This window comes from Falco biarmicus, chromosome 10 (assembly GCF_023638135.1).
Source record: "Falco biarmicus isolate bFalBia1 chromosome 10, bFalBia1.pri, whole genome shotgun sequence".
Lineage (NCBI taxonomy): Eukaryota > Metazoa > Chordata > Aves > Falconiformes > Falconidae > Falco > Falco biarmicus.
The window spans coordinates 11,454,823-11,470,889 of NC_079297.1; the positions used below are offsets into that span (position 1 = coordinate 11,454,823).

Genomic DNA, 16,067 nt, shown 5'->3' on the forward strand with positions numbered 1-16,067 from the left:
TTTTTGGCTAGAAAATTAAAGGAATGTGCCCTCTGAATTCTGCAGTGCTTTCACTGAGGTGTTCACCTAGTTCGGTTGAAATCCCATGAAGTATTTCCTTAAATTGGAGCGTCTACAATCCAGGACCTTTGACAGTGGGCATTATCTGTATGTCTTTTCTGTAGTGCCGTTGTTTTTTTGTACTACAAAAATACCACCCTATTTTTTGCTTTATTATTAATTTATTTGATTAGCACTTGAAGTAAATGCTAATGCTTTATTCTGCACTTGTATTTCTATCTGGTACATTCCCACCATACCATATTTATAGGTTCATAAGTTCTCCTTCGGAAATTCATTTGAAGAAATCGTGACTTAATTTTTCTTGATACATCTTCTTTGTTTTTCTCAGAGCAGTCTTAAAGAACAAGAACAGATTAATTCAATTTATGTTGAAATGGAAGAGCTGTCAGCTGAATTAAACAGGAAATAGGCATAAATTCAATATAGAAATTCTCAAACATTTTCTGGTTTTAATCACAGTAAGAGGGTATCACAAAATACTGGTGTATGCATAGATGAAATAAAATTATACCTGTGAGCCTGCCTGATATCGCGATGGCTTGAGAAGAGTTTCTGTGAGAGGCTATGTGAAGACTAAGCAACAGGTAAATGTACTAACTGCCCTGTGGACATGGGGTTTGAGTGTGCAACAAAAAGTGCCGCTGGGCATAAAAATTCTGTAACGTGCAAAGTCTCGAAAATGTGACAGTAAACATGTTTCTAAGAAAATAATTACTTTGGTGTTTAATTTACATTGTGTCAGGTGAGTAAAGGATGAACTTGGATGAGTGTGGAAGTAACTGAAAATAAAGAAAGTGAAAACCACTGTGATCTATACTACATTTTGATTCTGTGGAATATTCTTTGCCCTTTTTACATGTCACCCTCAGTGCTAAATTTAAAGTTGTGTTTTATTATTCCAGTACCAAATACAGTATATTGTAGTGTGGCCAAGATGTACAAAGTTACCTTTTTACAGCAGGGAGACTTAGATGGAACAGAGCGACAGGGAGTATACCGTTGTTTTTTAAATTCCATCATAACTTCGTAACTATGTCAGTTCCCAAATCTTGAGAGAGATCCACAAGCACAGGCCTTTTCCCTTGTCAAACTCGAATGGAAGTTGGCAAGAGCTCATGTGGGAATGAAGGTGTGTGGATGAACAGGTATTTGCTTGTGTGTTTGCTGCGCGTGTGACTCTGACTTCTGATCCTGCCTCAGATCTGTTGTGCCCACGGCTGGCTGGAGCCGTGATGGGTATCATGTTTGCTAAATGCAAGTGTCTCTTGTAGTGGAGTCCTGCTGTTCAGAGAACCAGCAGGTTGTCTGGGTTTTCAGCTTGCCTTTGGAGAGTACATGACATTTCTTCAGTGTTCGGTAAAATTCAGAATTTCTTAAGCTCCCAGGAGATTGGGGTAGCTTTTTACTCTAAAAAATAGAGTCCCAGCAAATAAACAGAACTTTTAATTGATCTGTTGTAGTTGTAGGTGAGCTGATTTCTTCATGTAGACTGTGTTGCGAGTTTATGAATACTTTTATGAATACAGATTCTGTTTCTCCAGAAAGATGGTAAGATGATTGGTGATCTGTCTTTGGGATTTGCCTGACTTTAGAATGAGGAGGAACTATTGTATCTTTTAACCTTTTTTGTTGGTAGAAGTTTCTGGCAAAAACAGGCTTTTTGTTTCCAACCTGAGAGGGGGCAGCAAAGTTGCAGTGTGGGTGCAACCCGTTATTTGAAATGGAGTTTGTTCTTAGCACTGCATAAGGTATAAGGTAATTTGATATGGCTGTTTATTCTTTATTCATTACACAAAAAGCAACTAAATGATGTAGTATGAAAGACATTTCCAAACCCTAATTTAAGGCTGAAAGGAAATTTCTCAAGAGTTTTATTAAATCTTCCTTCTTAGCCTGAGCTCTACAAAAATAGCTGATGGTTGAGACGCCTCTATAGCTGCTCTCTGCTGCCCCGAGAGAGAGCTGGAATTGTATAGAAGACATCTTGGTGAGCCTTTTGTGCTATCAGCAAGTTTAATCCATTAATGAATGGCCTTCTTTCTGTGTATGAGTATTCTCCGAAGAAGCAGAACAACATTGATTACTCGGTTTAAAATTGCGGAAGAATCTTTATGAAAGGGGGAGTAGGGTCCACATCTGCCAACTTCCATCTTGGTGCTCTCACCAAAAGTGAGTTTGTCCTCCCTAATGAGCATGATGTGCTTGAAATAGGAGTTGTGTGAAAGATTTAAATCTGGGCAGTGTGCTAGTATCAAGAGATTGAGTTTCTGTGGCAATTAAACCTCTTGTGAAAGTAGAAATAAAAGAGAAATAGTGTGATGTTACGCTAGTGAGGTCTTTTAACCAAAGGCATTTTGTAGCTTATGGGTATGGAATTGTGTGTTGGCACATTTCTCAAATACTGTGGTGTGTGTTTTGAAACTCTTAACAAAGGGGAAAAATGAAAATTCAAACTTCACAGGAGTTTCTTAAATTTCCCATTGTCCGTTCCTTGCAGCCACATCCAGTTTAATTTGTGCTACTAGAAATGTGAAGATACTGTAAGCAATAATGGTAAAAAATATTTCAGGATCATTCTTTTCTGAGCATGAAAAACTATTGATGATGAGACGGAATCCTTACTGAAAATATTTCTGACTCAGTTATGGGAAGTGCTGAGTACTCTGGCCTCTCCCAAAGAGTTTTGTATTCAGCTCTGGACATGTGCCAGTAACTGGAGAATATCTTCAACTATTTGTAGGTATGCGTTTCCTTTGTGATATCATCGGCATATTTTCCCTAAAATAGCAAGCAATAATTAACACTTGTTCACACCATTAGGAATGCAGATGTTTCCCTATTCAAGTAAGTGGCTTATTAAACTGTCTGATTTGACAAATTTAACACATTCTAGTATGCCTGCCCAAACACGGGGGAATGACAAGGTGCCATCAGTTTCCTTCTTTGAGCAGCCTTACAGTCAATAGTAATCATTTGATTTCAGACATGAGCAATGAAAATTAAATCAGTTTGTCATGTATTTACCTATCCTGGAAGGAGAAAATCAACTTGTGCAGTTTGTCTTGGAATGCACCATGCTGCCCTGCCGTCCTGTGACCTTGTCTTGTTCTAATGCAGTTTGTTAGTGGAATGCAGCAGAACTGCCTGACTGTCATGAAAGTAAAGTTCATGTGCACCCAGCTTGCAGAGTAGGTTTGTAAAGGGCTTTGAAACCAATGGTCAGTGTTATTTTCAAAAGCTGAGCCCGCTGGGAAGCAAATGTCCTCCAAGATACTATTTTACAGTTAGAAGCTGGTTTGGTTTGACCTTCAATCATTAGCTTTGTAAGTTGATGACCTATTTAAAACTCTTATTATGAAATGTGCAGCTCTATGGGACAGTGAACTTTGCCCAGGAATTGAAACCCAGTTTTAACCACAACATTGTGTAATGGTTGTGCACATCTTTTAGTAGGTAAGGTTTGGTTTTTTTCAATGGCATTGACTTTTGCTGGAATTGGTAAATAAGCTGTTCTAATGACAGATCCACCCTATGTTATATTTTACAAAGAAAAGGTAATGTTGCATGTCCATGCTAAGATTACTGTGGATGGGGTAACATAGTGGCAAGAACTGTGCCAGTATTTTTCCCTGCCAACATCCTAATGCCTATAAAACATTGCTTCACAAACATTTTTTTTAAAGTCTCTTGAGTATTTATATATCTGGAGGGAACGAAACCTTACAGACGTTATGTCCAGTTTTTCTCTTTGATTTTCTGCTAACATTTTATCCTTTTAGAATGCCTCTCAAAAGCTGATCTTGATTCCTTTATTTTTTTCCCAGGCCTAGAGTTTGTCTCTTGAGGGTTTGTTTGTTTTTTTTTTACAACCAAAACGCTCAACCTCAAAGTTCTTTAACACTTTGTCTGGTTTGACTTTTAATAAAAACCTGTTTACCTGTAGCCGTTTATTCAGTTTGCTGAAGTTTTCTAATACAAGTAGGTTTAAAACTTGATTAGACTCTGCATTGCCCCTTTTCTAATCCAGAATTGTGTCAATAAGATCTGTCTGGAACAAAGTACTGTTTTCCAAGCATCCCTTTTACATGATGATTTCCGCTGATGGGTTTTTTCTCTAGAGGTCTGCGTTGATTCCTGTAAGTGAATAGAAGCGATTTACTAATGTTGCCTATTGAATCATTCTATTGGAAAACTTTTAGCAGGTGGAGAAAGTGTCGTCTAATAAATAAAACATTAATACTGAAATACATTTCACATAAATATGACTTTTTCAGTATCACAGTGTTATGGTATGATGAGAAATGAGGCTTCCTTGCCATCAGCAAATCATGGTCCTTGGTACTTGAGTTATTTAAGTAAGACCACAGAACGTTTACTTAGAGAGTGGATTTTCTTTTTTATAGTTTCATAGAAGCATAGCCTGTTAGGGGTTGTGCCCAGAATTCAAACTGCACCCCTGCCCAGCCTGAAGCCCTGTTAGTTCAGTTCAGATTTGTGTCATGTTTTCCCTAAGCGTTCTACATAAGAATTTCTCCCTCTTCAGGGTTATGTTAGCTGCTTTGAAAAGTGTAAAGTCTGATCTGGTGGTAAATACATGCTACGATCTTCACATAATTCTTAGGAAGAATTAGCTTCTCACCTTCCTTGGTGATGCCGTGCTGTCATCACTTATGTTGACTTTTGTTGCTTTACACAGCTTCAGCTTTAAACAGGATCTTGGGTGTGTATTGGCTAACTGCAGCATTTTTTTTAAATGGAAAATGACATAACTTGAATCATTTTTTTCAGTTTTAAGTGTGTATAGGGCAGGAATGGATAATATGAGCATAGTTTGCAAATGCTATGGTTCATTTGGAACCTAACATTTAAATCCTGTTTATTGTGGAATGTCATCGCAAACCAAATTGTTATTTGGTATTATTTGTTTATTTTAGCTGCTTTGTTAGGAGTTCCATTTTGTCCTGTAAGAGAAACCTGTGTTGATGCTGCTGCAGAGTCTGTTATATTAGAATGTGCCAGCAAATGAATCAGTGTTATGGAAACAAGAGGCAGACATGTAAGGACTAGTTTTCTGGCTATTTCTTTTCAGGAAATTTGCCTGCTACTTTTGGTTAATTTATTTCTGAACTCATTATTTTTAGAGATCTCTTACAAATTAGATTTCTTTAGCTGAAAAAAACCCCAACCCCGTTGCTAACTTCATTTTTCTAGTGGCTTCTGAAGCTCCTGTTTTACCTAAATACATAGCAAATCTTGTGGGTTTATTTGCCTTCCCTGAGAGTAGCCCCAGGTTACATTCCATGACTCAGTGGGATGCTGAGGATTTCTTGTGTTATTCTTTTTCTTAAATATTATTTCAGAATTGTGGTTAGTGTAGGTGTATTGGGGAGGAGGGAGAATCTGTTTTTTTGCAGCTAGCTACTGTCTTAATTCCAAAATCAATCACTAGTACAAGTAGGCTTCTAATAAAACAAGAATGGAACTCTGTAAGCCTGCTTCCAACTTCTCTTTGGTGGAAACCTTCCTAGTTCGCAGTTGTGTAAGCTGGGTCAGCATTAGTCCCAAAATGTGTGAAGACATAATTGATGTGGCCTAAAGACAAGAGGTTGTTTATTAATAAAAGGCTATCATATTTGGCTGTCATAAGTCATGTAGTTCAGTTTTAAAAGCAGAATGAAAAGAAAGGCAAAAACCCCACTATGTCTTAGTATAATAACCTATTACTCATAACTTGTAGATCCTGATTTTGAAATGCCAGTAAAAATTTCAAAGAATGTGAACCTAAAAGTCTTTTTCCATTCCACATGGACAGTTACTAACCATATTGAAAAGATTGCACAACTATTGCTGGTTATAGTTCATATTAGCAGGGCAGGCATAAAGGCATTATTAAGTATTTTATTGTTAATTTGGCCTAATGAGGCACAAATATTGATCATTATCCTGTTATTGTAATCCACGTATTTTCTTAGAAATTAAGAACTGCCCTTCAAACGCAGGGAGGACTCTTCTGAACAGTAGGTAGCTGTTCTGTTAAACTAAATCGTGGGGGTTTTATTATGTGTTATGCTAGGGCCAGGAGCTGGATTTACTTTTCATCCCATTTTAAGAGTCTGATTGCAGAAGCCACTCCAAATGTTTCTGCACAAGGTATGATGGAGTTCATAAGCTGTTTGAAATAATTGCTTTCTATCAGTTCTCTACCAGAATGTCATAGCTGTAGTGAGGAAGGAATTTTGTGTCTCATTATTGTGGCAGAGTTTTACTGTGCTCGGAGTTTTTTTCATTAAGGCACTGCCTCTTTTCACTTTAAATGTACGTTTGTAGGGGATGAAGAATCTTTATGTTTTATTGCATTTTCTGTAAACTTATCTTTGCCTAGTTACTTACTGTAATGTGGGATTGAAGTGACTATTTTGGGGTATATTTAGAGATAATTGGCTTGGCAGATGCTGACCCCAGTTTGAAGTAGATGTCTATTTTAGAACTGTGTCTCTGCCAAATAGTTCAATTAACTGTCTGAAGTCTGGTGTAAGTTATCTTGATTAGATGGGAAATTTAAGTGATGTGTGTCCATTTGAATTGGCCTGCTGTTTCAGAAAAAAAATCTTGTACAATTGACAATTCAATTTTTCAATTTCCCAGCTTTGTAGTAATGTTGAGTGACTCATAAGATGTTCTGCATTAAAAGACTGTTACTTTTAAAAATAAATACATAAAGCCACCCCAAAATGGGTTTGGTTCAAATACAGTGAGACTCCAGATATTCTCGCTTTCTCCTTTACTCTCTCTTCCTACTTCTTTTTGCTTTGGAAAGATAGTTTTCTCACTATGCTGTGAACCAGTTGAAGATTGAAGGCAATTGACAGTCCCCCAACTGCCAAAAAATCGGAAACCTTCAAAATGAAAGCATCCAATGAACATAATTCCAGTAGTGGGAGAAGGAAAATTGAGGACAGGAATTCAGATTTTGATTCATCTTTTGCTTCCTTTAACAGCAAATGGTTGTACAATCTACAAATACTAACAATCAAGTAAAATCTTCTTATGTACTTACAAAAGAAATCTAGCTGCACTTTTTGTTCATGAACAGTTCATAAAAGCAGGGAACAAATTGGAAAGATATATAAGTTTTATATATAAACTTTATAATCTCTTTAAAAGAAATTAGAACAAAATTCTGCCACAAAGAGTTTTTTAGATGTGTGCTGTTTACTATCATTTATGTGTGTGTGCAGTTAATGGATATTCAATAGCAATAAAAGCAAGATCAAATATATATTTGATAGGTTGCTTCCATCATTGGTATTCACAACTGTGTGATCACATAATCACATATGCATCTTACACCTGCCAAAAAGAAGATGGTTTGAAGCTCTGCATCACTAAATTTACTTTCTTAAGATGCCACTTAAAGCATCTACTGTTCTGGTACAGTTCAGGTGTTAACATTCTGGTAGGAAAGTGAATTTTTCAAAAAGATATTTTCAAGTGAAGTCTTGGAATTCACATTTGGATGTGACCCCTTTCTTTGTGCTACATTGATAGTATAAGAATGCAAGAAACTCATAATCCCAAGTGAGGGAGAGATTCCAAAGCTGAGTTAATGAAGGAACCTTGAAGCAGTACAATGGCTATTTAAAATATATTCTTTAAAAAAAATAATATATTTCTACTGTAAAGAAAAGGGGTGGGCAGAGAGATAGAATATATACAACAACTATTTTAAAGGTCATGTGGTGTCCTGGATTCAATAAAGCTGATTTGGAATAAGTTACTAGAGTCACTTAAAATCAGAATAAAAATATTTAGTCCAAAACACTTTAAAAGGTCTGAGAGAGCGCCAAGAAAAGTCTGTGGTTGTTGATAAAAGTAATGCCCACAGTGGTGTGTGTGTTTAAGTCACTCGGCCACTGCTGTTCTTTCTAAGTCTATTCAAAGTTCTTAGACTGATAGCCAGAAATACAGTTCGCCCTGCTGGAGCCAAAGTGCATCTTTTATATGCAAAAGGTAATGGGCTTCTGGTTGTGTTTTGTACTTTTGTTATAGTTTCAACAAAACTGAAGCATTGCATTTTTGGCTGGCTGCTTTCATATGTTGGCTTATAATTTTTAAGGTTGACAGAATCAAAACATGATCTAGCTTTGTATTACTGTATTTCTTCTGTAATTCAATATCTTTTTACACTGTAAAAGAATAAATTCTGGAAATACTTTGAGTTAAGTGATACAGAGTTAAGTAAGGTACAGATGTCTATATAGTCCTCAAAGATCCTCACTGACTTGGAAAGTAAAGTAAAACCTAATCAGCATTTGCTACCTTTATGTAAGAATTACTGAGAAGTAGTGTTTCGCTAAAGAAAAAAAATAATCTTGACAGCCAGATAAATATAACGTGCAGTGGAATTGTGAGTTAAAGAACAAATGTTACCAAATAGTATTTGTTGTTAAAAATGCTAACAGAATTGTCTTTAATGATGAGTTAACCCTTCTTTCAGTATACAGTTGAACTCTATCAAAACGATTGAGAAGCAGTTCTTTATGTGTTAAAAAACATTAAAGTCAAAACAGCTAAGAAAGCCAACTGAACTGTAGTCAGGTTCTAAAAAATGTTTAAATTCTTTTGTTGAATATGCTACCATTTACTGTTCATTACAGTGGTAATGATGTGTTACTGTTTGATTCTCTTCACACACTCCATTTTGCTAATATCATTTTTACTCTTTCAGGAGTTTTATGAACATACAAAAACACTTTGGCAAGACGAAGGTGTGAAGGCCTGCTATGAGAGATCTAATGAATATCAGCTGATTGATTGTGCACAGTAGTAAGTATTGTTTCTATCCTGCTGTATATTGACTGCAATATACAGTTTCTTTAAATTGAATGTTAATGACAGTGATTTTGGGTGGTCCTGATTCCTACTTTTCCATGCCTTGGAAAAGGAGTGTATGCTTCATAGTGAATTATTGGTAATCAGCTATTCAGAGAGGCAGGAAAAACTGGTGTTCAGTTAGACAAGAAAATCTGTATTAAAACCTTGCAGATGCTTTCAAATGGTGGCTGACACCTTAATGCAGTGGACAATTGTATTTTCTCAAAGACCAAATTTTCTCCTTCTTCCACTTAGACCAGTTCCTTTCTAAATGACAGTTTCAGATACTGCAGCAAGTTTTAGTAAGGTGGAAAGTACATTTGTGTGAAACATGCCCATGTTTGTAGCTTTTGTTTTTAGTGCAGTTTGTTTATCTGAAAACAAAGAGATGGCAGCAACAGTCATGGGTAGCAGCCTATGATCAGTCACGAAGACTTTGCTTGTGTGCCTTCATGCACATATCTGAAAATGATTCATATGATTCATTCTCTTCTGCTATTTATACGACTGTGATAATTAGTATTGTCATGAGAAAGTGGTGCTTGTTTGCAGTTATCACATATAGCAATGCGGTACGGTTCATAATTTTTTTTATGATAAGATGTTTGTGATAATTTTACCATTCCTGGTATTTTTGTAGCGTATACTCAAGAATTGTAGGACTTAAATATGGAATATTAATGGTTAAAACTATTCTTTGTTAGTTTATACTCTCTACTTCTTTTGGAGAAGCTGAAATAAGGTTTAGTGGTCAAGAAAATGTAGATTTCTCGTTTCACATGATGATGGACAGCTGTAGTTTGCCTACTACTGCATTTTTATAAAGAACACTTGATGAAATGGTATTTGTAAGGTTCTTTGTTTGTTTAGGTCGACTTAAAGGTAAATCAACAATTAGCTCTGTTTGAGAAGAGACCAGGGAGATAATTTTACTATGACTTGCACAGCTCCAGGTCTTTAGGAGCCTCTTTGAAGTTTTGCCATTGTTTCTAGCGTGAATTTGTTTGATCTGTAGCGATGTCTTTTGCATTAGGTGACTAATGTTTGATCACTTGGCATGGATCTCTTTGCAAGTTCCCTTGCTACAAAATAAGAAATACTCCCAAGAGTTTCATTTTTTGTCAACTCTCCAGTAAATTTTGTCTTTCTAGTGTAAAGCTGATAGAAATGGGGGGAAAACTAATTTTGTTTCTGATAGTGATTATTTTTTTGTTTCTGGTTAGTGTTTGTCAATAGCCAGCTTCTATGATGAGAAGTAAATATTGTTAAGCAGTAAGGCCGTTTTCTGTTGCCCTTTTTTGGAAGAGGAACAAATTTTGGTCTGCCTTGAATGCACAAAAGAAAGCTAAAATTCTTACCGTCCCTGATTTGCTGGAGATCAAATTTTTTATAGATCTACAAAGAGGATGGCCTTTGTGATGGTTTTACTGTCCTGCTCCATCTAGTGGAACACTTAATTCTACATCATGGGTTGTTGAGCCGAAAAGAAACCTTGTATGTTGCTGACAAATTACAGATTATTTTTTCTAAGATACTATTGCTGTCTCCTAAAAATGTTTCGTAATTCTAATATTTATTCTATTTGATAGTAAAGTATATGACATTATTTCCTTGCAGAAGGAGCTTTATAATTGTTAGTTTTGGTAGTTCTTGTCTCTGTCATTTTCGATCATGCAGTGGCATTTTTAATTACAGAATATGTGAGGTAAGAGGGTTTTAATGGCAAAATGTTTGCTTGGATGTTAACGTCATTTTGAAATCCTGAATGTGTTTTTGTCATATTAAAGTTTCAAGGGACCTGATGAAAATGACTTCCTGTAAAATCTGACATGATTGATTGCCTTGAAATTAACCTGGTGAGCACACCCTAAAAAAAAATGTAACAAAGGCAAAATATAAAATGTTGCTGAGATTTATCGGGTGAAGACTATTTTAATTTGGATGTGCAAGCTACTGTCATTAGGGCTAATAGAAATTAAAAGAGAAAGTTAGCAACTGTGTTGGTGCTATCAGTTCTTTCAGAGGAGAGTCTTGGGTTCTGAACTTTTCCCTTTTGAAGTCCCTGTTTAAAACAAGAAAGGCATACTTAAAATGGAAGGCGGAAAAGTGGCTTTTGTCTTTCAAGATCAATCCAGCTTCCAAAAATCCCTTTTTGTTCTTGAAAGTTGAATAAATTCTTAAATATTAATGGATTCTTTGTTTGGTGAGTTACTTCAAAATTTAAACAATGTTTCTTCTTCACAAAAATTAACTTTTTATAGTTGTTCTTAAAAATTCCATTTTTTTTTTTAAACTGTCATTTTTTGAAGTGTGACTTGCTTAGTGTAAAGTTTGTCTTGGTATGGGCTCATCTAACATTCTGCATTTTTTAAAAAGAAGGTTTTTTTCACTCTTGGAAGTGACACAGTTATACAGAGGGAGCTTTGCAAGGAGTTTCTGCCGAATGTTTAAAAATCAATTTTGTCTGTGTTTCAGCAGGGAACAGTGAGGCGCGTATCTCTTACAGGGCATTGTTTGGCTTTCAGAAATGTTAATATCAACATGAAATTCAGTTCTGTTTCTGCCAAACCTGCATGTAGTGTATGCAGTGCTTCTTGTGAGGGGTCCTGAAGAGTTCAGGGCTGGTCCGTATTGCCTGCCCTCGGGGAAGCAGGCACATTGCAGGGCTTGTGGTCTGCTTGGGTGGCAGCTGTTCCAGGCAGCGGACCGCGGCAGCACCCCGCATCCTGCCTGATGCCTTCTGGGAACTGGCACAAGCCTTTTCCCTCCTCTTATTTCCATCTCTTGTTAATGGTGTGATGGTGGCAGCGAGGTACTGGGAAGTTCATGAGGAATTACCTAGTTCCCTTCTGTTCGAAATTCTGCTTTTCAGGGTTAAAAACTGGTTCTCTGTGTAGGCAGCTTAGCCTACAAAAGGTCCAACGGAAAGGCTTCTTAGAGTTAAGGACTGTATGGCATAGCTGCAGGATGCTGGAGCATCTTGAAAAGAAAGATGTTGGGGGATGGGGGCTTAAGCTCTTGTGCTAAGGAAAGGGAACTGTCTGATGAGTTAGGAACTCTCCTCAATGAACAAAGGGTGAGGGGGAAGCCACTTTTTGATGCTTGTCCTTTTCCAGAAAAGTGGGAATGAGTATAATTTTCAGCCTAATGTATCTACCTAACGTGAACTTAGGTGTTTGGAGTCTGGGAATGGTATTTTTCTCCTGCTCCTGAGCAGCAACTTTAAGTACTACAATACTGCTGGCTCACTAGAATTTCTCAGTGTCTCCCTGTAAGAAGTCAGTGTTAATATGCACTGTTATCATTGCTCCACCAAGTTCCTGGTTGCATTGGCTCAGAAAAGACAAATTTATCAAAAGCGCCAGGTACCGTCCTGGCTTTCCATTTAAGTGCACTTTGTGATCTTTGGAGGTGTGAAGCCGGGAGGCCTGGCTGGTAACCTCATCCGCTGGAGAGCCCTTCTGGTATCCTGCCCTTTATCCTCAGGCTCACTGGCTAAATGAAAATGTCACTTTGGAGGAACCTTGTTCATTTTGAAAGAGTAGCTGCCTCTGCTCATCGTGAGCTTTGCTGTACTTCCTGCCTAAGCATATTTTACAGGGTTGAGAAGCAGAGAAAGGAAAGGAGGCTGTTTCCCTTTTCTTGTCTGGTCTTACTAAGTAATTAGTTTCAATTCTGCTTTTAGAGGTAGTGTGCTTCTGTGAGGTTGTCACCAGTTTCTCTGCGAGGAATGTACTTCAGCTGCGAGGAGGGAGCATTATCTATGAGGAGACCGAATTTCATTGCTCCTGCATCTTGTGGGGATGTATATAGAAGAGAACAAATGTTTGTACTGAAGCTGCCATGTGATACTGCTCCTGGCTAATAATAAACAGAAGAACACAGAAGCACCTAGAATATACAAACCCCTAAACGGTGATAAATAAATTACTTACCGTCCTTCATATTTCTTCCCTGAAGGCACAGGATTGCATTTCATTTAGAATATATTACCTTGAATATTAAGAATATAGGAGCTATTTCCACTGTAATGTGCCGAGACCTGTTTGTCAAATATATGCCTTCTGTCAAATGTAAACAAACACGATTTCTTTGAAGTGCTCTTGTTGCGAATACTTCTACCTTGGTTTTCATTTGAGGAACTCTTTTCTGAAAGCCTCAGGAATACACAGCAGAACAGTCAGAGTAAGTAGGATACTCCCCTACGAATGTGCTGGTTGTGGCACAAGGGCGTGAAGGATGCTAGCAGTGTCCTGTAAGATCTGACCCGAAGCCTGTGGATGTCCTGAAGAAAATGGCTTTGATGTCAGTAGCCTTTGAATTAGCTATGTAGCAAATCAAAAGCAAAGCCTGGGTAGATGAGCCTCCTGGTGCTTTTTCTGGACTTGCTAATATTAGCCTGTGCCCACAGATCCTTGAATTTTTGCTTTAGTTAGCTTTGGCCACCAATTTGATTTTATGCTTTGTTTTACGCTGTGCTGTCTCTGTGTATCTCCTAGCTGGCGCTTCCTGGTTTTGGCTGGGGTGGAAAAGGAAATAATGTGAGAGACAGTCTTTGCAGCCCATTTCACACCCTCCGATATCAGGAAGGGCTGGAAGCAGCATGCGGGAGCCCATTCTCATGCTATTTCCTGCCGCCGGCCGCGCCGGCTTTTCTCCTGCCGCCTGCCATTTCGGGGAAGCAGAAAGCACGGCGAGGTGACTGGTCGTGGTGCAGAGTCGTGTTTCTCGAACTTCAGCACCAGCAGAGCCACTCTGATAGCTTGGAACTGTGCCAAGCTGCTCCAGAAGAATTTTATGAGAAGTATTTTTTAAGATGTTTGTTTTAAAATACTTATCAAAGAAAGGGGGGGAGCGCAGCTATTAGCCAACTGCTGTGCAGGGCTGCTGAAGGATCAGCCGATGTGGACGTGCTGGGTTTTTTAATTTCTAATTTGTTATGGGTTGTAAATTCTTTATATTTTTTATGAAGATTTATGGTGTGTTTTATTTCTGGATTTGCTGACTTGTAGAGACCAATTAAGAGCCCCGATCTGAGGGCTTAATTATTTTCTTCCATGTTGATTTCACTTCATGACAAAGTTCCCTTCATGGAACATGTAGTAAAGTGTGTTTGCTGAGCGTCTCACCTTTTTAAATAGTGGCTGATTTATCAGTGGTACTACTGTTAGTCTGGTTTCTTGTTTGTATTATTCATAACTTCTTTTTTTTTCTTCTTCTTACTTTCTTTCCACTTGATGTGATTTTGGCAGAGTAGTTGCTCTTGTCTCCTCCAGTTCTGCAAGCTATGTCTGCGTACTCACATTCAACAGGACAGGAATTTCCCTGGCCTTTATTCCTGGCATACATGAGCTTCTTACGGACATTAACAATTATATTGTTAAACATTCCCGTGAGGAAGAATAATAGTCATGTCCCCTTTCACTGATCTAAAACTAATGAGCTTGCCTACTGCTCTGTAAATTCTTTGGCAAGCCAAGGAATAGACCCAGATAATCTTAACTTCTAATCCTTAGTTTTGACTATAAACCCCACCTTTATTCCAGAGCACTTAGAGATAACTGAATTAGGGTCTTATCCCAACTCTTCTTCAGCCTGAGGGAACAGAGGATCACATTTTTTAAAAAAAGGTTAAATTTTAATTAAAAAAAAAAATTAAAAATACAGCCCAGGTTATATTTTCTCTGCAATCCAGTGGGGTATTATGTTCAGAAATGGGTTGCTCTGGATGGTGGGAAGCACAGTAACTCCTGTCTTCGCATGACTTCAGTGAAGTCACTACCAGCAAAATGAGTCCAAATATAAAAGTAGTTGAATTACACCTAACTACTCCATGTCTCTGCCCTTTCTTGCTGATTGTCAGTAGCAGGGATGTGCCTGCTGGCAAGTGCTGTGAAAATGAGATAACCTAAACTTAGCCAATAAATGGATTATGAATCCAACACATGTCCCCACTGTTGTCACAGCTAATCATAAATTCATAATTTCAAGCTACACTCAAACTCAGATAAACTTCTCTGTCTTCAAAATAAATTACATCCCAGTATGAAGAAAAACAAAAGGTGTCCTGGAATAGCTTCCTTGAGTGTTACGGATTAGGAGCACAGATGAGCGAAAATATTAAAGGTGATGGGCCACAATGGCAGAAGGACCTTTACAAGTCCGAAATGTGAATAACTGAAGAAGTCGTACTGCAGGCTTTTGAGGTCTGTGCAGTGCCCACCACATCCCTCTGAATTATCGTGAAAGGGTGTAACTGTTTGCTTCAGGAATCCGATTTCTGCCTCCACTTTCACTCACTCTGCCACTTGTAACACCCCCCACACCCCCATTGCCTTCATTCTTTTGCTGTTTTTATTTATTCTTTGTTCCACACATCTGTTAATGTGTAAATTCCTTTCTGGCCTTTGGCTGCAGATGCAACTTCCTTTCCCTGTCTAGTTGTAAATGTGAGGGATTTATCTTCAGCTGGAGGCAGGGCTGACCTGATCTGAAGAGCATGAAAAAGCTGGGTTGGAGCTTTCTCCTGATTTCTTGACCCACTTTGCCTTTTAGTTTAAGTGTATTACTTACATTAGTCTGCAAGAGTTAGGGGTAAACCCTAGTGCAAGTGTTCATGGACACCTGATTTAGTGGAAATGGACGTTCCTTTCTCAGTGTGTTACCTTTGCTTTCACATGCAAATGGCGCGTTTCCTCATATAACAGCTATTTCTTTGTTTCAGTAACAAGTTCACAGCACAAAACTTCCTCAGGTTAGGCACATGCTTGCTCAAGAGTATTTTTGAAACTTTGGCATGAATATTAACATTTTATTTAAATAAAATTTGTCCATAAAATAGTAAGTTTCCTCTGTGATCATAAGTAGACATCCACGTGATTTGTTCAGTGGATAGCTTTTTCCTCTGACAAGTAAGTTTCATTTTGAATGGCAAAAGCACATCAAGACAGTGTCATGAAGGCAGGACTAAATAACAAGCATATTGGCATTTTAGTTAGCTGTGAAGAATGATGTGTTGAGTCCAGTTGGTAGTTTGCTCAGGATGTATCTCTTAGCTAATATTTTACTTTAGTAGTCTGTTTTAAAACCAAAGCCAGTGTTATCAAAGAATGTGAATGTATGAGTAACTA

The 16,067-nt window shown here is 37.7% G+C and overlaps 1 protein-coding gene across 3 annotated transcripts in view; it reads left to right on the forward strand.

Moving 5' to 3' along the window:
• GNAS (GNAS complex locus) overlaps positions 1-16,067 on the forward strand; it is a 158,502-nt gene that overhangs the window by 109,001 nt on the left and 33,434 nt on the right. For all 3 annotated transcript variants that reach the window (XM_056353649.1, XM_056353650.1, XM_056353651.1), the window contains exon 5: positions 8,792-8,889. In XM_056353649.1, the coding sequence (XP_056209624.1) occupies positions 8,792-8,889 (98 nt within the window). The remainder of the gene's footprint in view (positions 1-8,791; positions 8,890-16,067) is intronic.